Here is a 22,928-nt window from a genome sequence, read left to right as displayed (position 1 = left end):
TATCTACTCAGTACCCGTGTTTTGTACGGACCCCTACTTTTATGTTTTCTTCTGGTTTATTTGTGGAGTGCAGCAAACGTGCCGTCATCTTCGACTCAACTGTAACTCTAGCCAGTCTTCATTACTCCGGATATCAGGGTGAGCTAATGCTTCTAGCTTGACTGGATCTTCCTCTTCATGTCTTGATGCCTTGAAGTTCCGGCATTGACTAGCTTTTACTTGTTTTAGCTTTTAGAATACTCTTAGTTTAGTAATTTGATCATAGATGTTCTTGCGATGATGACTTCCAGATTTTGGGGAAATAATAGTTATTGAATTGGTTTTTATTAATGAGTTTAAGTCTTCCGCATTACTTTATGTTGATATTACATTGAAATGTTAAGGTTTAGATTGGTTGGTTCGCTCACATAGGAGGGTAAGTGTGGGTGTCAGTCGCGGCCCGAATTTGGGTCGTGACAAGATCACAGTGGAGATAATTGACATCTTAAATATTAACCCAAACTCAGTGGAGAATCATGATTGAGACCCAATTTTATTTTCTACATTGACTTATAACTTTTATTCAAAAATATTAACCTTTATAACTTCAACCTAGAAATTTATTTAAATTTTGTCATATTAAAATTATCTATTCACGTGGAATGCTACCTAGCACAATTTTTATTTTTCAAAACAGGAGTGTAGACATATTCACTATAAGATATTTGTTAATGTGTGTTTGATAAACAATTAAATGATTAACGATAGTTAAGATATGAAATTCTCACCCACTTTTTATAGTTAATTTAAATATGAAATTCATAAAAGGTGATATTTTAGATTATTATTTTTTTCACTTCACGCCTTGAAGATTGAAAAAAATGTTTTCTAAATTGTTCATATCTAATCGGTCAAATTAATTTGAAAAATATTTTCTTTTGATAAAATATTACCTTAGAAAAAGAAAAAAATAATTTCAAAAATACTTTAAAAAAATAATTCTCATAAATAACTGTCAAGTTCATTATCTCCGTCTCATCCACCCCATATTCTCATCCCCACCCTATAGCCATCTCACTCCACCATCCCAAACCCTACTTGTCAAGATCAAAGGGATCAAGAAAGTAGGAAGTGATTGATTTGGTGTAGTGTGCCACTTTCGGTTTGATTAATGTTACATGAGGAGGATCCCTTTACATTGTTTTTAATTTGAAATTAAATTTTAAATTTTTTTAAAAAATAACCAATAAATTTTATAATTTAAAATTAGAAATAAGTTAAATGTATTAATATATCTTTTAATCTAATAATCTTAAATATATTATGTGAAAAAAATTAAAATTAAAAAAATTACCAAATCTCTTTTAATGAAATAAGAAAGAAAGTAAATTAAACAATTGAATACATAACATTATACTAACGAATATAGCTTCTACATAAACTACTACAAAAAAACATAGCAAAAAAGTGAAGATTTAACAAAAAAAAAAGTATATCTAAAACATTATAAAAGGTTATGATGAACAACAAAATAAAATATATCAAATTTTCAATACACACAATCATTAAATCAGAAATTAAAGTAGGACTCGACAAAACAGAAAGTACAATACCTATCAAATGACCCACCCCAATCATGCAATATATTCATTGAATATATATGTAATCATTTAAAATTTATTAAACATAAATTTATAAAATAATTCGGATTATACTGAATTCATAAATATATTAATCCAAATAAATATTGTGGATTGATATAATTGACTTAAATATTTAAGTCCAATAAATACGAATTTAACTGAAATCTAAATTAATTGATTTGGGCTACATTGGATGAACCCAATTTGTTAAACTCAATCCCATCTCATTCTAGAGCCCATCTTGGCGCCACGTGTGCAGATGATGTGACATGCCAAGTCAAATAAGAGAACCAATAGAATTATGACATGTGTCAAAGATGACAGGCCCGCTTCATAAAGCCCATATGCCATGCCACTTAAATCTGATTGGCTGAACGGAATCCTATTCCAATCGCAACTCATCTATTCTAAAACTATAAATAGGGGTCCTCATAATTCAGAAAAAAAAAAGAGAAAATTATAAACAAGAAGCTAGAGAAACTCCGTGGTACAAACGCCATTTAATTCTCTATAAAGCTACATGTTTAAGAATTCAAGCAATCAAGTTCAAGAACGATCATGATCAAGACCACCGAAATCAAGAACAAGCTTGAAGCCCTTGAGTTCAATTAAAAGTCAAGATCAAGATAAAGTTCAAGTTCAAGTTCAAATTCACCATAGAATTCAAGAACAAGCTTTAAAGCCCTTGAATTTATATTTGAAAAAAGCGAATTCAGAGGAATTATAGAGATTGTAACACTCGCATTTGAAATAATAAAATTGATTGTTGCTATAATTTTCCGTTCTTGATTATTGTTTTCTTGACGCGAATTTTATTGTCTACAAATTCTGGCATGCCAGTGGGACAATGTCTACCTCTCATCTCAACTTTTCAAACGTCAAAGAATATCAAGATGACTTTCATGAAAAACAACTCTCGATCAAATGCCTCTAAGGTCACTAGCTCCAAAATCTCTACTGAAGTTGAAGACATCCTTGGTGTTACCTTTGGAAGTTTTGGAGCTGTTACGAGAAGCAAGACTGCTACACTAGGACAACAAATGCTTCAAGTGTCGTCTGCGTCAAATCCTGTTTTTTGGTCTTCGACTCCAAAAGGAGAAAGTTCCTCCACAAATGCTCTAGAAGGAGGAAGTAGTGTTGCTCAAAAGATCAAGAAGACATTGGCTCTACTTGAGCAATCTGGTTCCAAGAACTCTACCACAAGGGAGAACTGTGATTCAACTTGTGAAACATCTCCACATATATCGTGTAATGTAAGTCCACTGAAAATTAACTTACGCGACAATCTATGTTACTCTCCTGCATCTCCGATGATCATGCAAACGATGGTGACTGCTGCTTCCTCTCCTGAGGAACAACTCGCAAATCTAACGAAGTTGGTTGAAGGATTGACGATGCATGTACAACACCAAGAATCTCGAATTTATAAGTTGATGGACAGGATAGAAGGACTTTTAGATGGAGATGCGAGCCATGCACGTGGAAAGGGCATTGAAGTTCAAGAAATCAAAAATCCTGCTAAGAAAGCCCCGTTTGTTAAAGCGATGCCAGTTTCTTCTGAAGGAATGATCCCACTCGATCGCTTGAAGAAGTTTATTGAAGGAACTATCAAAGATAAGTATGAAGTCTCCACTAAGTCTTCTCATATGTATGCTAAGCCATACACTGCTAGGATTGATAACTTTAAAATGCCTGCTGGTTATCAACCTCCAAAATTTCAACAATTTGAGGGAAAAGGAAATCTGAAACAACATGTTGCGCACTTCGTCGAGACATGTAATAATGCTGGTACATATGGAGACTATCTTGTCTAACAGTTTGTCAGCTCTCTAAAGGGAAATGCCTTTCATTGGTACACGGATCTCGAACCTAACTCTATTGATAGTTCGAAGCAACTAGAACATGAGTTTCTCAATCGCTTCTATAACACAAGGCGCACAGTGAACATAGTAGAACTCACGAATACTCGCCAAAGGAAGGATGAACCGGTCATAGATTTCATAAATCGATGGAGGAACGCGAGCCTAAATAGCAAGGACAAGCTTAGTGAAGCTTCTGCAATCAAAATGTGTATTCAAGGAATGCACTGGGAGCTTCTTTAAAGCTTGCAAGGAATAAAACCAGAATCTTTCGAGGATTTAGCTACTCGCGCTCATGATATGGAGTTGAGCATGACATCTGCCAGAAAAGATATGAGTATTGTCCATGATCCTCGCAAAGGAAGGGTCAAGAAGGAACCCAAAAGATGGAGCAAGTTTCTGCCCAGAAATGACAACAAAGAATCCATGAGTGTAAATGTGTCACCCGCAAAGTTCACCACGAATGAGGGTGTAAAACAAAATGTGAGAACGACTTTCCAAGCACGTTAAAATCAAAAGTCGACGCTAAGGGAGATGCAAGGAAAAAAGTATCCCTTCTTGGATTCTGACGTTTTTGAATTTTTTGATGAATTGCTAGAGTTAAAGCTCATTGACTTGCCAGAGATGAAGCAACCCAATGAAGCTGGAAAAACTAATGACCCAAATTATTGCAAGTATCATAGACTTGTGAGTCATCCTCTTGAAAAATGTTTTGTCTTTAAGGATAGAGTGATGCGGCTAACGAAAATAAAGTTATCCTTGATGATGAGAAGGCTAGTTCTAACCATACCTCTATCGCGTTTGGGTCACTAGATCCGGTCCAAATATATATCTCTGAAAAGCATGAAGAAGATCCAGTAGACCAGGACGTTGACATAGATGGTGATGAGGGTTGAATTCTTGTAACTAGGCGAAGACGCAACAAGTCAAGCTTATGAAAAGAATTATCCGAGAAATCGGTTAGAGGAAAAATGGTGAAGAAATTAGAGAATCAAAAATCAATCAAGCGCCCCCAAAAGGGCAAAGGTTGAAGTGCATCACTACCAAAAACCTCGACGTCTTGTGACTCTAGAGGAATTCTTGCCAAGCTCGTTCGACACAAAGTCTACTCAAGGGAATCTCGAGGCATCATGTTTCAATGTGGATAAAGAACAAACAATGAAGGTGCCTCCTACTGTAAAAGAAGGAACAACGAGTGAATCCTCACCAAAAGTCTCCTAGGAAGAAGAAAAAGAAACAAGGGAAAGCTCAAAAATGATGTCTCTTTCATCTTCTGAAAAATCTATTGAACTTTCTTCCCAAGAAGCATATATCTGTGATACTAAAATCACATTTACAGATAAAAATCTTCTATTTGGTGAAGCACTACAGAATCGTCCTTTGTATATGGTGGGTCATATGCTAGAAAAGAAGATAAATAGAATCTTAATACATGAAGAATCTGGAGTCAACATTTTGCCTATCCACACATTGAAGGAACTTGGCATCACGACTGGGGAATTTAGTGAAAGTCGTTTGTTGATACAAAGATTTAATCAAGGCGGGTAGAGGTCCATAGGCTATATTAAATTAGAGATCAACATGGGAGATTTGCGATCAAGCGCATGGATGCATATGATTGACGCAAAGACATCATACAATATATTACTTGGTAGGCCTTGGGTACATGAGCATAGAATTGTCTCATCTTCTTACTATCAATGTTTGATAATCTTAAAGGTGGAATTGAAAGAAAGATAGTTGGAGATGATAATCCTTTCACCGAAGTGGAGACACACTTTGCGGATGCGAAATTCTATATGAGAAATTATGTTGTTAAAGGGGTCAAATCCAATGACGTCAAATCAATCAAGATTGATAATATCATAAGCAAAAGAATTGATGCAGCTATCGAAAGGTTAAAATTGAAACTAAAGACTATTGCCGCATTCTTAATGAACGTAAGATCCTGTCTTCAAAGAAGAAGAAGACTTCTAGGCTTTGCTATGTTCCAAAAGAGAAGAAAGAACAAGATCAACCATCTAACCTTGAAGAAAATGCATTAAGAGGGCTAGCTCTTCCTATCAGACAGATTGATGCAATAAACTTGTCTTCAAAGTTGCCAGAGAAGTCAGTCACTCAAGACCAAGTGCTAGATATGGCTCTCACTACAAAGCGCACAAGAGAAGGTTTTAATCCCAATGCCTACAAGTTATTTGTGAAGGCAGGATACAACCCTAGCGAGCCATCAGCGCTAGGTAACCTCCCATCAGAAGATACAACTAGGAAAGCGCGTGAAGGCCTAGTTTATAGCCAACCGCCTCCAATTCGCATTTCCATAAGAAGGGCCAGTAATAATCATATAACTTTTGAAGATGACGTCACTGCTCCCAATAAAAGTTTTTTTTGTCTTTGATCGACTTGGTTAAGCGACAAAAAGAATTTCTGTGTTTGAGAGGTTAGGTCCTCTGAAGTAGAATAACAAGAACCTGAGAAGTTATTTAAAAGTTACAACGCCTGCTTCACATTTGATTCAAAAGGATTTCAGAAGTTTGATTCCTTCTAGGATGAGGCGACGAGTGGAACTTGTGGTTTCCTGTAAAGTGGAACTCAAGGCAAAGGTTCATACTATGGTTTACACCAAAGAGCGCGAGGAAGATGAAGAAAGTGTAGGTTCTTCAAATCATGTTACAATCCAAAATGAGTACGATTCTTTGCCTCAAAAGAAGATTGAGGAAGAGGTAGAAGATATTTTTTCATGTTTTCATATATCGATCAATGACAATGATCCTGTGGAAGAGGAAGATGCTAAAGTTGCTCCACCAGAACTTGAAGAAGGAGTAAAGATCACAATAGATCCTTTGAAGGAAGTTAACCTTGGCACTGATGAAGATCCGAAGCCAACTTACTTGAGTGGGTTTCTAGAAATTGATGAAGAAGTCGCTTACATGAATATGCTCAAAGAATATAGAGATGTATTCGCTTGGAGTTATAAAGAAATGTCTGGATTGAATCCTAGAGTAGAGGTCCATCAATTGGCAGTCAAAAATGGTTCTCGTCCAATTAAACAAGCTCAAAGACGTTTTAGACCACACTTGATTCCGTTGATAAAAAATGAAGTTAACAAACTCATTGAGGCGGGCTTTATTCGTGAGGTCAAATATCCTACATGGATTTCAAGTATTGTTCCTGTGAGGAAGAATAATGGTCAAATTCGAGTTTGCGTTGACTTTAGAGATCTCAATAATGCATGCCCTAAAGATGAGTTTCCTCTTCCCATTCCAGAGTTGATGATTGATGCCACCACTGGTTATGAGGAAATGTCCTTCATGGATGGTTCTTCTGGATATAATCAAATCCGCATGTCACCAAAAGATGAAGAACTCACTGCATTTCGCACGCCAAAACGTATTTATTGCTACAAAGTGATGCCATTTGGTTTAAAGAATGTCAGCGCCACATATCAAAGGGTTATGTAAAATATCTTTGATGACTTGCTCCATAAAAATGTTGAATGTTATGTTGATGATTTGGTAGTAAAGTTGAGAAAGAGGGGTGATCATTTGAAAGACTTAAGGATGGTGTTTGAGTTACTCCGAAGTTATCAACGAAGGATGAATCCACTGAAATGTGCCTTCAGCGTTACTTTCGGCAAGTTCCTTGGCTTTATTGTAAGACACCGTGGAATTGAAACTGATCAAGCCAAAGTCGATGCAATATCAAAGATGCCTTAACCTCGAGATATTCATGAGTTAAAAAGTCTCCAAGGAAAGTTAGTCTACTTGAGAAGGTTCATCTCAAATCTAGCGGGGAGATGTCAACTATTCAGTCATCTCATGAAGAAAGGTTCTCCTTTTAATTGGGACCAAACATGTAGCGAAGCCTTTAAAAGTATCAAATCGTATCTAGAGAAACCTCTGGTTTTTGGCAGCCCCTATACCTGGAAAACCATGATACTCTACATTGCAGCACAAGAAAGGTCTGTAGGAGCCCTGTTAGCTCAAGAGAATAGTGAAGGTAAAGAAAATGCTCTTTATTACTTAAGTAGAACGATGACTCCAAATGAGCTAAATTATTCGCCAATTAAAAAGTTATGCTTGGCACTGGTCTTCTCAATTCAAAAGATGAAGCATTATTATCAAGCTCATGTTGTCCGCCTTATTACTAGAGCAAATCCCATCAAGTTTGTTATGTCAAAACCTGTCCTTAGTGATCGATGTTTTATTGAAAAATTGTGCTTTCCAAAGAGTTTGTTTTATTTTAAAAGTATTTTTGACTTTTAGAAGTCGCCACTTAATTTTTAAGAAAAATCAAGAAAACTCATTTCCAAAACAACTTAAACAGAAAAAATCGTTTTGAAAATATTTTAGTGGGTTCGGGATTCATATTAGTGTCTTAGGAAGGTGTAAGGCACCTAAGACACTCCGCTTAATACGGTTTTCCGATGATCTACTTATTTGACTATTTTATTAACTTTTACAGTTGAACCTTTATTAAAATTTACTTAGCCAAACTTAGCAAATTTTGAAATATTTATTGTTTATCTTGTAAGTTTACGAATCTATTCCAAAGTCAAATTTCTTTAGAATTTCATCCAAACAAGTTACAAGTTTTTCCACACTTATCATTTTAAAATTCCGCTAAGGTTAAACCTTTTAAACTTTTAACTCTAAGCAATTTTCAGACTTAAACATCCATCTTTGATATTTCAGTTTTTAGTTTTAATCTTGATAAAATAAAAGGCGTTCGGCGGGGTTTGGAGTTTCTAATCCTAGACCATACGACATTCAAAACAAAAACAACATAAACAAATAATAAAGAGGGAGAGAGAGAGAGAGAGATTCGCGTCCAAGTTTTGGATGTTGTTCGCCTTGGCTGAAACTCGAACCCACCTGCTTTTTGGGTTTTTAACCCATTCACCTGTCCTAATCTAATATACGAAATAAAATGCGAGAAAAGCAAAACAAGAGGGGCTTATGCCCATTACAAAACAAAAATACAAAAATATAAAGTAAAGAAATTTCTAATCTATTTCTTCAAGTTTCTCCAATCTCCTTAACTCCGGGATCTCCTCGTCGGTTTCAAGGGTATGCAAGAGTACAGTCCTCATGACTCGTTCAAGGGACGTTTATGCAAGAAAATCAAAAGGATAAAGATTACAACGACTAATTAGTGAATTTGATAAAATATTTAAAAATCATTCAAACACAATAAGGGGAATTTTAATCCAAGCAAACGGGTCACATTGTTGCCAAGTGAGGCTTGAGACGACCTATTAGTTAACATAAACTAAATGTGAGCCTAATGAAACAAAACTAAATGTAAGCCCAGTAAAACAACCCTAGCAATTTTTATGCGGACTCAAGACCAAGCACAGTTTTGAAATTAATACCAAACTTCATGATGGAAGTGAATAGGTCAAATATTAGAACAACGAGATAAGGAAATCATATGTGCTCAATGAACAAGATATGGACCTATACTTATGAAAACAGCCTAAAGAAAAAAAAAGTATCTCAATGAGCGATAACAAATAAGACACGATGGCTTCCCTAATAGTGGCGAAATGATCACACAAGCTCAAAATATTGGCATCTTATTCCATCTAATCAACTTGAAATGCACAGAATTACTCATATCCCAAACCAGCAGAATATAAACTAAGATAAGTGAAACGACTTGAGAGCTAAATGAGTTGTAACAGCCAAACATGAAGAAGAACAAATTAACGATGGTCTTGGGCTGGGAAACAACATTCAGGGCATCTACTATCCTCACAGGTTACTCAACTCATGCTTAAAGCTAAAACAAAGAAGAAAATCAGTATAACTCTTAAAGACGAACAAAAGGGAGCAAATCACAACATGCGATATATTTTGAACCCGAACCAAACCCAACAGACATAATATCTCCTGTTTACAGCAACACTGACCATGTATTCAACATTCAACATTCGAGCAGTCGACTCATTTAACCCAAAATGAATGAAACAAATCACACATTATCGACAGCAGCAGCATTCGAAGCATCAAACAACGAAGAAGCATTTCGAAATAGAGGAGACGAGAAATAACGAGAGACAGGGGAATATTACCTGTTCGGAAGCAGCGAAGCAGGGGCGGGAACGAGCAGCAGCAGCGGCGACCACACGCGAACGTCTAGACGTTTCGGATAGGCGCTCTTATGGGCTGATGTCGCCGGAACGGGAAGGCGATATCGCAACTGACACTGAGGCAAGAAGCATGTTTATCTCGATTTAACAGTTCCCTCTGTTCTTTGGAAACCAACAGTGAGACCAAAAGAATTTTAACCTCAAGATTCTCGACCCAACATTCCGAAACCTCTGTAACTTTTTAGTTTAGATGACAATAAAAGAACAAGAACTCAAGCCAATGATTTCTCAATTCTCTCTCTAAAATTTGATAAAAATCTCTCCAATACTCAAAAACTCTAACGATTTTCAACTCCGAAAATTCCAACCCCTTTTTTGAAGGAGAAGAAGGGTTTAAGTAGAAGGGGAAAAGGGTGTCGGAAGAGGGAGGGCGGGGGAATTTCAGGAAAGGCTTGGGGTAGATTTGGGATTTCCTTCCCAAAACGAGTTCAAAAACATACAGCTGGTTTTTGTACTCAAGGCTGCCAATCTCTGAAAAGAAGACGACTCGCTGGACGGCAAAGATCAAAGTTGTCGTCCTTGGTGAGCGAGGTGGCCTCATCTCACGCTCACAAGGACGAAACGCAGGTCTGTCACAGCCCCAAAGCACTGTACATGGTACGATGGGTTGAAGAAAGAGACGTTGGGGAAGGGAGAAGTCGCGTGGGAAGACGAGAAACGCGGCTGGGGGCTGCTTTTCGTACGCAGCTTCTGCGTTTTCTGGAGACTTTTTGCTGGGTTTCTGTTGGGAATCGTGGGGAGAGAAAGGGGAAGGAGGGGTCGCGTGGGAGAGAGGATTAGAGCGAAGGGGAGATTTTCCGTTTTGGGGGATCTGTCGCATCTGCATTTTCTCTGGGTTTCCGGCGTTTTCTGTGTTTTTTGGGAATTGTTATGTTCTGGAAACGTTTGGGGAAGAGAGAAGGGGAAGCGGGTTTGGATCGGGTAGGACTTTAGAAGGGTTTGTGTTGGGCTGGATTTAATTATTAAAGTGGGAGATGGGTTGGGTTAAAGTTAAAGGGAGATGGGCCTGAGGTGTAATTGGGCCTGGGGAGAGTAAAACAAAGGAAACAAGGGGTTGGAAAGTGGAGTGGGCTGGGATTGTTTGGGCCTACAAATTGGACATGGGAAATTGATTTGGGGTTGAGGGGGATGGGCTGAAATTGAAATGGATTGTTAAAATGTAAAGGGAATTCAATTTAAATAATAGCCAATTGAGTTAAACGAAAATGAATTTGGTGTAAATTTATTAACGAGCTTATTTATTTAGTAACATAACTATTTAAATTGTAAAAATAATGATTCAAAATATAGTCGTGATTTAAAGTAAACTAGTTTGATAGAATACCTTCTAAACTTAAGATATACATATATACATATACATATACATGTATATATACATATATATATATATATATATATTTTTTTTTTATTTTTGCAAAAATTTATAAAACTAACTTAAATAATTTGAAAACTCAAGAAGCTCGATAATTAATTTATACTGACGCGGATCAAAAATTGGGTGTCAACAACTGTCCCTCATTTTACTCGGATTGACGCAAACAATTCGAGGAAAATGAAATTGACCAAACCAATTTTGACCAACCTCATTCGTTTTAAAGGAAGGATTTGACAAAGGGTTTAGGAATTATGGCCGAACCCTTGCAAACGAGTTTCCTACATATCTCAGGCTATATGAGAATTCAGGTCACTTGTAGTTCATTAAGCTTGATTTATCGCATGATTTTGGGAGAATCAAAAGCCACCTCGACACCGAATTATGAAGGTTCCGAAATGCTCGAGAATAGAATTCGAGAGCGAATATTGGGATACAGCCGAGTTTCAGCATTGAATCCGCCTACATATCCCTAAACCTTCGGAATCAGGCTGTGTGTAGTTCGACTCGATCGGTAGAAAAAGAAATCTATTATGCTAGATAACCTTTGGTTTTGGAAAAGTGACATTTCAACGAGTATGAAAAGGAGGTTTGTAACCTCTTAGCCATGAATGTGGAGCTCTTCACATCCATAGGTAAGAACTCACACGGATATAATTTCCAAGGCTCTTGGCGCATTGTCACTCAGATTGGAAACTGGCTTCCGATAAGACAAAACTTCCGGATGCAAGATTGAAACTGACAGACCTAAAGGAAGACCCGCATGCCTCGAGAGGGTGGTTCGATTGTGGTGGAAGTCGCTCCTCTGCTCGCGTCCTAAGAGTTTGACACTCCTCTTCGGACTGTGTCCCAGTTCGCTGCTAAGAAAAAGTTCCACGTTGTGCTGCATCCTTTTTGATGTCGTCCGCACCTGTGGTTTTTGGGGAATTCATCCTTTCGGATGCTCTCGACAAAACTAAGATAAAACTCGTTAGCTTAAAAATGCAATTAGGATGGGAGACAGTGTCTTTTTACCATGTCGACACTTCCTTGTTCTCCTCAATATTCGACGTCGACTCGATCAGTCTGACGTCCAGCAAATAAAGCTTATGCCTTGTGCTTTGCAATAAAATCTTCAAATTACATCTTCATTTGATGCTAAAATAAATAAATGAATGTTGATGCGATATTGATGTCTCTTTTGTCGCTATCTTCGATGCTCTTCTTGATGTTTACTTTTATAAGAAATAACAGAATGCGGTCGAGGCCAATGGATAAGCATTGCTCTTTCTTTATCCAAGTACGTCCTCTTGCGGGGCATAAATATCTTTCCGCGATACATAAATTCCCGCGAGATATGAATCTTCTCGCGATGCATAACTTTCAGCGAAGAATAAAATCTTCTTGCGATGTGCAAATTTTGACGAGGCATAAATTCTTCTCGTCGTGCATAAATTTTGACGAGGCATGAAATCTTCTCGTCGTGCATAATTAATGACTCGCGATGCATGATTTCCGCTATGCATGAATTCCAGCGAGGCATAAATTCTTCTCGCGATGTATAAATTCCAGCGAGGTATGAAGTCTTCTCGCGATGTATAAATTTTGACGAGGCATGAAATCTTATCGTCGTGCATAATTAATGACTCGCGATGCATGACTTCCGCGATGCATGATTTTCGCTATGCATGAATTCCAGCGAGGCATAAATTCTTCTCGCGATATATCAATTTTGACGAGGCATGAAATCTTCTCGTCATGCATAATTATTGACTCGCGATGCATGATTTCCGCAATGCATGATTCCGCGATGCATGAATTCCAGCGAGGCATAAATTCTTCTCGCGATGTATAAATTTTGACGAGGCATGAAATCTTCTCGTCATGCATAATTATTGACTCGCGATGCATGATTCCGCGATGCATGATTTCCAGCGAGGCATAAATTCTTCTCGCGATGTATAAATTTTGACGAGGCATGAAATCTTCTCGTCATGCATAATTATTGGCTCGCGATGCATGATTTCCGCGATGTATGATTCCGGGATGCATGAATTCCAGCGAGGCATAAATTCTTCTCGCGATGTATAAATTTTGACGAGACATGAAATCTTCTCGTCATGCATAATTATTGACTCGCGATGCATAATTTCCACGATGCATGATTCCGCGATGCATGATTTCCAGCGAGGCATAAATTTTTCTCGCGATGTATAAATTTTGACGAGGCATGAAATCTTCTCGTCATGCATAATTATTGACTCGCGATTCATGATTTCCGCGATGCATGATTCCGCGATGCATGAATTCTAGCGAGGCATAAATTCTTCTCGCAATGTATAAATTTTGACGAGGCATGAAATCTTCTCGTCATGCATAATTATTGACTCGCGATGCATGATTTCCACGATGCATGATTCCGCGATGCATGATTTTCAGCGAGGCATAAATTCTTCTCGCGATGTATAAATTTTGACGAGGCATGAAATCTTCTCGTCATGCATAATTATTGACTCGCGATGCATGATTCCGCGATGCATGATTTTCAGCGAGGCATAAATTCTTCTCGCGATGTATAAATTTTGACGAGGCATGAAATCTTCTCGTCATGCATAATTATTGACTCGCGATGCATGATTTCCGTGATGCATGATTCCGCGATGCATGATTTTCAGCGAGTCATAAATTCTTCTCGCGATGTATAAATTTTGACGAGACATGAAATCTTCTCGTCATGCATAATTATTGACTCGCGATGCATGATTTCTGCGATGCATGATTCCGCGATGCATGATTCCGCTAAGCATGATTCCGCGATGCATGATTTTTCAGTGTATAAATTCCGCGATACATGAATATTTATATCGCCCCCGTGGATAGTAATGGCAAGACGACCTCCAAATAATATATCGCCTTGATCGATAATGATAAAAATAATAATTGCATAGCTGTCTCTTCTGAGGTAATGCATTGTCTTGATCGACAATAATCATCTTGCTTTGATAACGCAATGCAAATAGCGTCTTCTATAGAAACCGTGAAATCTTCGCTGAGATTCCTTTTTGATTCACCTTTGAATCTGGCCAGGCACTTTGTAAATTTCATGTATTGGGGAATGGCTTGAAATAAACAAATACATTCACAAGTTTCTTGGCATAAACGATATGAAATGCTTCTTGCTTTCAATAAAATCACTAGCTTTGGAGATAGTTTTCTCCTTCTCCGTATTAATCAATCGGAAGAATTCGGCCGATTTTGAAGCAAAGCTATAAACCTGCATCCACAGAAAAATTGTCAGTTTTAAACATACTGATCTGTGTCGATCTCTTCGGTTGTTTGCTCCTTGTCTTGATGTCTCCAATTGATTTCCCAATTTCCTGATTTCCCAACTCTTGATAGATAAGGAAATATCTTATGCCAAAACAGATGAAATATAAAAGGGAAATTTTTAAGAGAAACAAGAAATTTTTTAAGAAATAGTATCTTGAAAAAGTCACCGCCAAATCATGTCATGTCAGGCTTAATGAGCTCTTTCGAGTCGACGCTTGTCGAATGAATTTCAGAGGCATTCCGTACTTGTAGGGAAGACCCGTGATGAAATTTTGAGGCCATCCTCAAAATTTATGTCCCAGTTTAGTATCTTGCTCATCTTTCCATTGTAACCGAACAGATCGCGGAATTTTTGAGATCTTCTCAAAAATTTTGTCCCAGTCGCAAATTCGAAATGTCTTTAGTTTGACTTGCTGAAGAGGAGACTTCTTCTGGAGAATTTTGGAGTCCCTCTCAAAAATTCTGTCCCAGTTTCTATTGTAGAAGGGAAATAAAAATCTTACGAGAGATATGACCGAGCCCTTGTGGCGCCTACGTATCCCGTTGAGGCAAGAATCAGGTCAAACGTAGTTCCCCTTAACGGTTAACAAGAATAAATTTTACAAAGAAACCGACCGAGGCCGACAAAGGCCGCCTACGTATCTCATTCTTGAGAATTCAGGTCGAACGTAGTTCAAATACAGAGAAATGATTAAGGGGAAAAATGGGGTGACCGAAGCCGACATAGGCCGCCTACGTATCTCATTCTCGAGAATTCAGGTCAGACGTAGTTCGTTACAAGAGGGATAAGAATTCAAATTGAACAAATACGAGCAAACATAACGATTACAAGTAAATGAAGGAAAAACGTGAAGCAAAACTTCACGCATAGTATCTCTTGACAGCATCTGAGTTGATAGGTTTGGGCCATACGGTGCCATCCATCTCGGACAAGACCAAAGCACCTCCAGATAGTACTTTGCGAACCATGTAGGGACCTTGCCAGTTTGGTGCGAACTTTCCTTTTTGCTCGTCTTGTTGAGGAAAAATACGCTTAAGAACCAACTGACCAACTTCAAAATTTCTGGCTCTTACTCTTTTGTGAAAAGCGCGAGTCATTCTCTGTCTATACAACTGGCCATGGCAAACGGCGACCATTCTCTTCTCATCAATCAAGGCTAGTTGATCAATCCGTTTGCTAACCCACTCAGCATTACTTAGCTCAGCTTCTTGGATGATCCTCAGTGACGGTATCTCGACTTCAACAGGTACGACTACTTCTGTTCCGTATACTAGCAAGTATGGAGTAGCCCCAGTTGATGTTCTGACCGTCGTTCGATAACCCAGTAGAGCATATGGCAATATTTCATGCCAACCCCGCTGCTTGTCAATCATTTTCCTCAGAATCTTCTTGATGTTCTTGTTGGCGGCCTCCACAGCTCCGTTCATTTGAGGGCGATAAGCAGTTGACCTTCGGTGAATAATCTTAAATTGTTCACATATCTCTTTCATCAGATGACTGTTGAGATTTGCACCGTTATCAGTGATGATGGATTCTAGAACTCCAAATCGGCAAATCAGATTGTTACGGACAAAGTTGGCCACCACTTTCTTGGTTACCGATTTGTAAGAGGCTGCTTCCACTCACTTGGTGAAATAATCGATGGCAACCAAAATGAATCTGTGTCCATTAGAAGCGGCTGGTTCTATAGGACCGATGACATCCATTCCCCAAGCTACAAATGGCCAAGGTGAACTCATAGTGTTAAGTTCGTGAGGTGGCACCCGTATCAAATCGCCGTGCACTTGACATTTGTGGCATTTTTGCACGAATTTGCAACAGTCATGCTCCATAGTCATCCAGAAATAACCGGCTCGAAGGACTTTTATTTCCAAGGTAAGCCCGTTCATATGTGTACCACAAACTCCAACATATATCTGTTCAATAAGCCTCACGGCTTCAGCAGCATCCACGCATCTCAAAAGACCCAAATTTGGAGTGCTCCTGTAAAGGACTTCTCCATTCAAAAAGAAATTGAGAGCCATACGACGTATCGACTTCTTTTGATTGGATGTGGCATCTTCTGGATATGTCCCAGACTCCAAGTGCCTCTTTATGTCGAAATACCAAGGCAAACCATCTGGTTCTGATTCAACATGTGAACAATGGACTGGATGTTCCTTCAAGTCTATATCCAACGGGTCGATGTAATCAGTATCCGGATGTTTGATCATTGAAGCGATGGTGGCAAGAGCATCAGCTAATTCATTCTGTATTCTGGGAGTATGTCTGAACTCGATCTTACGAAACCTTTTACACAGATTTTGCACACATTGTACGTAAGGTACAATCTTCGGGTTCTTCATAGCCCATTCTCCTTGAACCTGATGAATCAAAAGGTCTGAATCTCCGATAACCAATAACTCATAAACATTCATGTCAACGGCCATTTTCAAATCGAGAATACAAGCTTCGTATTCAGCCATGTTGTTTGTGCAGTTGAATCGTAGCTTAGCCGCCATAGGATAGTGCTGACCAGATTCTGATACCAGGACTGCTCCAACACCTTTACCCTGGTGATTCACCGCTCCATCGAAGAATAATCTCCAACCTGGATAAGCCTCAGAGATATCCTCACCCACAAATGACACTTCTTCATCGTGAAAATATGTCTTGAGAGGTTCATACTCTTCATCAACGGGATTTTCCGCAAGATGATCAGCCAAAGCTTGTGCCTTTATCGCCTTCTGAGTCACGTACACAATGTCAAACTCACTCAACAGCATTTTCCATTTAGCTAACTTCCCGGTCGGCATCGCTTTCTGGAAAATATACTTCAATGGATCCATCCTGGAGATAAGATACGTAGTATACGATGACAAGTAGTGCCTTAGCTTCTAGGCAAGCCACGTCAGAGCACAGCATGTTCTCTCCAACAAAGTGTAGCGAGAGTCGTACGGAGTAAATTTCTTGTTGATGTAGTAGATAGCCTTTTCCTTCTTCCCTGTCTCGTCGTGTTGACCAAGTACACATCCAAAGGCGTTATCTGAAACAGACAAATACAGCAACAAAGGACTCCCTTCTCGTGGAGGAACCAATACTGGTGGGTTAGACAAGTAGCTCTTGATAGCGTCGAAATCGGTCTGGCACTCCTTAGTCCACTCAGTTGGGGCATCTTTCTTTAGCAACTTGAAGATAGGCTCACATACCACTGTCGATTGTGCGATAAACCGGCTGATATAGTTTAACCTCCCCAAGAAACTCATCACCTCTTTTCTCGTCTTCGGCGGAGGTAACTCCTGAATTGCTTTAATCTTGGAAGGGTCGAGCTCAATACCTCTTCTGCTGACTATAAACCCTAACAACTTCCCAGCTGGGACTCCAAAAGCACATTTGGCGGGATTTAGCTTCAGGTTGTACCGACGCAAACGTTCAAAGAATTTCCTCAGGTGTGTCACATCATCCGAACTCTCGCGGGATTTAATTATGACGTCGTCCACGTACACTTCAATTTCCTTGTGAATCATGTCATGGAAGATAGTCGTCATGGCTCTCATGTTAGTGGCACCGGCGTTTTTGAGCCTAAACGGCATCACCCTGTAGTGATATACCCCCCAAGGTGTGATGAAGGCCGTTTTTTCTGCGTCTTCTTCATCCATCAGAATCTGGTGATAACCCGCGTAACAATCCACAAATGACTGCACCTCATGTTTGGCACAGTTGTCAATCAGAATATGGATATTTGGCAAAAGGAAATTATCCTTTGGACTAGCCTTGTTGAGATCTCTGTAATTAACACAAATCCTAATATTTCCATCTTTCTTGGCGACCGGAACGACATTCGCCAACCAGGTGGGATATTGCGTTACTTCTACCAATCGAGACTCTATCCGCTTCGTGATTTCCTCCTTAATCTTCAAACTCAATTCAGGCTTAAATTTTCGAGTCTTTTGCTTCACCGGCCCGAACCCTGGGTTGATAGGCAGCTTATGAGCTACAACATCAGTACTCAGCCCCTGCATGTCACCGACCACCCAAACAAACACATCGCTGTATTCGGCAAGCAAATGAACCAGGCTCTCCTTCTGAGTTTCATTCAGGTGAGTGCTGATCTTAACCTCTTTGACACATTCTGAATCTCCCAAATTCACCGTCTCTGTTTCCTCCAGATTCGGTTTATGTTGATTCTCGAACTGTCAAAATTCTTCTACCACATAGTCTGGTTCCCCACTTTCTTCGTCGTAGTCGTCAGCCTCGTCGTCATTTGCCTCATTTTGCTCGTTTAGCTCATGACATGACATGACATTGGCAGGTTTGTAACTTACGTTACTGAAATCATAAACAGACAAAATTAGAAAAGTAAAATATAACAAGCAATCGAATAAACAAAGTCAAAATAAGGAAGCTTTCATTTAAATTGAAACAAAATGCAAACTTGGGTCATGGCACAAGGCCATGTTGCCCTTTAAACAATCATAACAAAATTCAAAATCAAGAAAATGCAGAAATGGTGGGTCTCGGGTCTCTTCCGAACGACCACCGATTTTGGCATGCACAAAATAATTCCTTTCTACCCAAAAGTCCGGGACATCAGGATTGGTGTGGACGTCCAATTTTTCAGCATCTCCCCCGGTTCAGCATCATGAAAGCCAGCTGGCTCAGCCTCCTCCTCTATGACGGCATTGATCTCATTGAACAGGTCGCAGATTCCTTCCCCATCGTCTTCAGGCTCGGCATGCTCCCGAACTGGAAAGGAGTGATAGAGATGCGGGATCGGCTTAGTCAACTCTTGATCCCTTCTCCTCTTCATCTTCATATCATCATCTGTGGGGATGTACCCCAAACCATACTTTGATCCCTGAGCAAGGACGGGAACTGGCTTGATAATCCCTTGGGCATTCCTTCCTAGTCCGGAACCTGGTTCGAATCCGCTCTGCAGCATTACCGTGGCAATCATTTTGTACACGACCGGCATGGGAGTCTGTGGTGCCAAGCCCTCATCGGTGGCATTTACAAACTCCACTGTGTAGAAATCCGAAGTTTGCGGCGTCTCGTCCAAGATCGGCACCTGCTTACCTGAATGGCTCCTTTCCCCATGAATAACTAGTTCTTCATTTCTCCATACTAGTTTCATCACTTGGTGAAGAGTGGAGGGGATGGCTCCAGCCATATGAATGAATGGCCTTCCCAAAAAGAGGTTATAGCTGGTGTCGATATCCAACACCTGGAATTTTGCCTCGAACTCCACGGGGCCCATTTGGATGATCAAGTTCACCGATCCTAACGTCTCTCTCTGCACACCATCAAATGCTCTCACATTAACCTAGTTTTTCTCCAACTTTCTGAGGTCAAACCTCAGCTGCTTCAGCGTGGACAAGGGGCATATGTTTAGGCCAGATCCGTCGTCTACCAAAACACGGTTGACGATCTTTCTGCGGCATACCACGGTGATGTGTAGAGCTTTGTTGTGGGCTCTCCCTTCGGATGGCAACTCATCATCGCAGAAGCTGATGCGGTGTCCCTGAATGACTCGGTGAATCATAGCAGCTACATTGTCGCTGCTTGTGCCTGAGGGCATGTATGTATCATCAAGAGCTTTCATTAAGGCCTGCCTGTGGGGCTGAGATCTCATCAGCAGGGCCCACACAGATATCTGAGCCGGAGTCTTCTCTAAATTTTTGACGATGGAATAGTCCTTCGGTTGCATCCTTCTCCAGAACTCTTCAACTTCCCCCTCGCTTATCGGCCTCTTAGCATGGTCCTTCTTCTGTCCTCTGAGAGCAAGCTCATCAGGAGTGTAGCACCTTCTGGACCTAGTCATGCCTTGAGCCACGGCCGTTTCTATCACAAACTTGGGTTTGGGGAGAGTCTTTGAGGGCACCAAGGCAACATCCTTTGCAGGTGTCAGAATAACAAACTCCCTCCTTTCCTTGACGCTTAAGAAGCGACAGCCCTTTCCAAGTCTTCCTGAACAACAGGAGTAATTCTCTTTGCTTGACGCTCATCTTCGTCAGTTTCTATCATGTTGGTGTTTTCACCCCCATGATTTGGCAACGGATTCGTGTTGACGTTTGGCGCCGCCGGTTGAAGAGAAACTACCTCCTGATCGATCAGGTCTTGGATTTTGTGCTTAAGGTTGATGCAATCTTCCGTGTCATGTCAAACACTGTTGGAATAATAAGCACACCTTTGATCTGGCCTGTAGAACTTTGAGTTGACATTCACGGGTTTGGGCCCCACAGGGTGGATGTATCCATCTGCGACTAGCCTCTCAAATAGTTTGGTCCGTCTTTCAGCAAGTGTGGTAAATTTCCTTGAAGGCCTTCTTTCAAATCTCGGACGGGGAGGATCATAACCGCTTTGCTGAGGGGGAGGGACTTGTTGGTAATTGCTGGTATTTGGTCGTGGAGCTTGGGCTCTGGGATGGGGATTTATTTGGTAGTTTGGCATTGCGGCTTGGTAATTTGGATGGGGGTTTTGATATGCTGGGGTTTGTATTTGATATGCGGGGAACGGCGCTTGATAGCTTGGCTGTACATTAGCGCAGCTGGGAGCGGCATTCTGGTAGTGGGGAGGGACTTGATAGGCTTGGGGGTAGTTTGGAAAATTTTGGGAAATCGGGGTGGATTCTGATACGACACAATATGGGCTTCTGGATAAGTGGGGCCGGCATTGTAGTGGCTGGAATCATTTAAGTTTTGACGGTAGGCTTGATGAGGATTTGATGGAGGGTAGGAGCGGCCTTGGGGACGTGGTAAGTTTCTGGGGGCCTTTCTTCCCCCGTGTGAGATAGCGTTAACCTCCTCTCTTTTCTTCCTTACCAGTCCGGAAGATCCAGGCGATGCAGACACTCGGGCTATCTTCCCCGACTTCAGGCCATCTTCAATAGTCTCACCCACTTTGACTATTTCGGCGAACTTGGCGTCGATTAACAAAATGATCCTGTCATAATACTCGGGCTCCTGCACCCGCACGAACACCTCCACAATCTCTTTTTCTGTCATCGGAGGTCTCACCCTTGCTGCCTCTTTCCTCCACCTGTACGCGAATTCTCGATATCTTTCTGTGGGCTTCTGCTTCATCTTCTCCAAGGAGTACCGATCAGGAACTATCTCGATGTTATATGCGAATCTGTCAATGAAATCCTTAGCCAGTGCACTCCAACTGGACCACTGTCGAGTCTCATGTGACGTGAACCACTCCAGGGCTTCACCGCACAGGCTCCGGCTGAATAACCTCATCAGCAAGGCTTCATCTTTACCAACTCCCACGAGTTGGTCACAGTACGCTCTGAGGTGTGCCATGGGGTTGCCCACCCCGCCGAAGGTATCAAACTTCGGGATCTTGAACCCTTTAGGCAGGTTCAAGTCTGGGTGGATGCATAGTTCTGCGTAGCTTAATCCGACGACGTCTGGAGTACATTGCAATTCCCTCATTGCCCTCCTGATCTCCTCCTTTATGTCTACCTTTGCTTCTTCCCTCGACCTTCACTCTCTTTCTTGCTCCTCATAGTTGTCCAACTCGGAGCCGTGCACCTCATGCTCGACTGGGACAGGGACTTGAAAAGTGGTTCTTTTGGGGAGGGGTGGAGCTATGGAAGGGCTTGGGACGTTCTGTGCGGTTTGATAATTTTGCGGAAAATTTTGGGGATTGGTATTTTAGTTAAAGTGGGGATGCGGTGTTTGGGAATTGAAGGCGGTGGGATTTTGGGTTTGATTTTGTGGTAATGGGGTTGTTGGAATGCTTTGGGGTTGCGATGGTATTTGTGGAGGATTGTTTGGGAGTGGTGAGGGAATTTGATAGGAGACTGACGCGTATTGGGGTTTTTGGGCTGTCACATCTATTCTGGAGGGGTTGTGCACGGGTGTCGATGCATGGTGCTGAGTAGGATCCGAGTTGGGCGAAGGAAAGTATGTAGGAGGTCTCGCATCGAGAAAGTTGGGGCCAAACCCGGGCGGAGGAGTTTCTTGCCTCCGTTGCATCTCTACCCTCATGTCAGCTATTTGCTGCATTAGCTGCGCAATAAGCTCATTCTGCTCTGCCGCGGTGGGCTGAGCCACCACGACGTCTGTGAGGCTGACTTGTTCATTGTTATCTCCCATATCTGTATTTGCGTTTGGTTTGGGGAAGGAATCTGCGGGACCTTTTGATCTGGTGAAATAGTGGTGATCTGCCAGCTTTATCGACACAGATCAGTAAGAGGTACCTGAGAGGTAAAAACAACTCAAAGGCAAATTTGTTAGCGCATATTTGAGTACAAAATACATAATATCGCACAGCAAACAGATTAAACACACAAGTCGCTTTGTTTGAGGATATCTTAACCCACGAATAAGGATGAATATATATTTTGAACAAACAGGAATTTGTTTGTTTGGCGCTATCTTGGGAAATCTGAATCACGTTGAGCTATGGTCTTCTTGCAGCTACTTTGCGACGTCCGTTGATCTTATCTTCGTATCTCCGAAATATGGAGGAGAATGAAAATTTTTGGTGATAGGGGCCGGGAAGGCTGCCTACGTATCTCACCAGGAGAATTCAGGCCCAACGTAGTTCGGATACAAGGATGAAAAATCATTCATTCTTTCATTGCAATTACAATGGAATTGAAAAACCACATTGAAATCTTTAGAAG

At 40.6% G+C, this 22,928-nt stretch overlaps 2 protein-coding genes across 2 annotated transcripts; both read right to left on the bottom strand.

Annotated features, from left to right (window-relative positions):
- Nucleotides 1-14,122: 14,122 nt before the first annotated feature.
- LOC138339143 (uncharacterized) lies at nucleotides 14,123-17,109 on the bottom strand. Its single transcript, XM_069290465.1, has 4 exons — nucleotides 16,008-17,109; nucleotides 15,764-15,848; nucleotides 15,226-15,616; nucleotides 14,123-14,257 (listed from the first exon to the last, which is right to left on the bottom strand). The coding sequence occupies exons 1-4, from the start codon at nucleotides 17,107-17,109 to the stop codon at nucleotides 14,123-14,125; spliced, it is 1,713 nt and encodes a 570-aa protein (XP_069146566.1).
- A 2,507-nt stretch (nucleotides 17,110-19,616) lies between these two features.
- Nucleotides 19,617-21,729, bottom strand: LOC138339142 (uncharacterized). The gene is made up of 2 exons (XM_069290464.1): nucleotides 20,808-21,729; nucleotides 19,617-20,260 (listed from the first exon to the last, which is right to left on the bottom strand). The coding sequence occupies exons 1-2, from the start codon at nucleotides 21,727-21,729 to the stop codon at nucleotides 19,617-19,619; spliced, it is 1,566 nt and encodes a 521-aa protein (XP_069146565.1).
- Nucleotides 21,730-22,928: the final 1,199 nt, after the last annotated feature.

The sequence above is a fragment of the Solanum lycopersicum genome, chromosome 10 (genome assembly GCF_036512215.1).
Source record: "Solanum lycopersicum chromosome 10, SLM_r2.1".
NCBI classification, from domain to species: Eukaryota; Viridiplantae; Streptophyta; class Magnoliopsida; order Solanales; family Solanaceae; genus Solanum; species Solanum lycopersicum.
Note: the sequence above shows the minus strand (reverse complement) of the source record. Positions and strands in the feature narration are given on the sequence as shown.

Coding starts and splice junctions, on each gene's coding strand:
- LOC138339143 (XM_069290465.1), bottom strand. CDS start 17,109: ATGCCGACCGGGAAGTTAGCTAAATGGAAAATGCTGTTGAGTGAGTTT. Junction 15,617..15,763: donor TTTAAGATTATTCACCGAAG/GTCAACTGCTTA, acceptor AACGACGGTCAG/AACATCAACTGGGGCTACTC. Junction 14,258..15,225: donor TGTCCGAGATGGATGGCACC/GTATGGCCCAAA, acceptor CTGTGGATGCAG/GTTTATAGCTTTGCTTCAAA.
- LOC138339142 (XM_069290464.1), bottom strand. CDS start 21,729: ATGAGGGAATTGCAATGTACTCCAGACGTCGTCGGATTAAGCTACGCA. Junction 20,261..20,807: donor CAGCCAAGCTATCAAGCGCC/GTTCCCCGCATA, acceptor CCTGTTGTTCAG/GAAGACTTGGAAAGGGCTGT.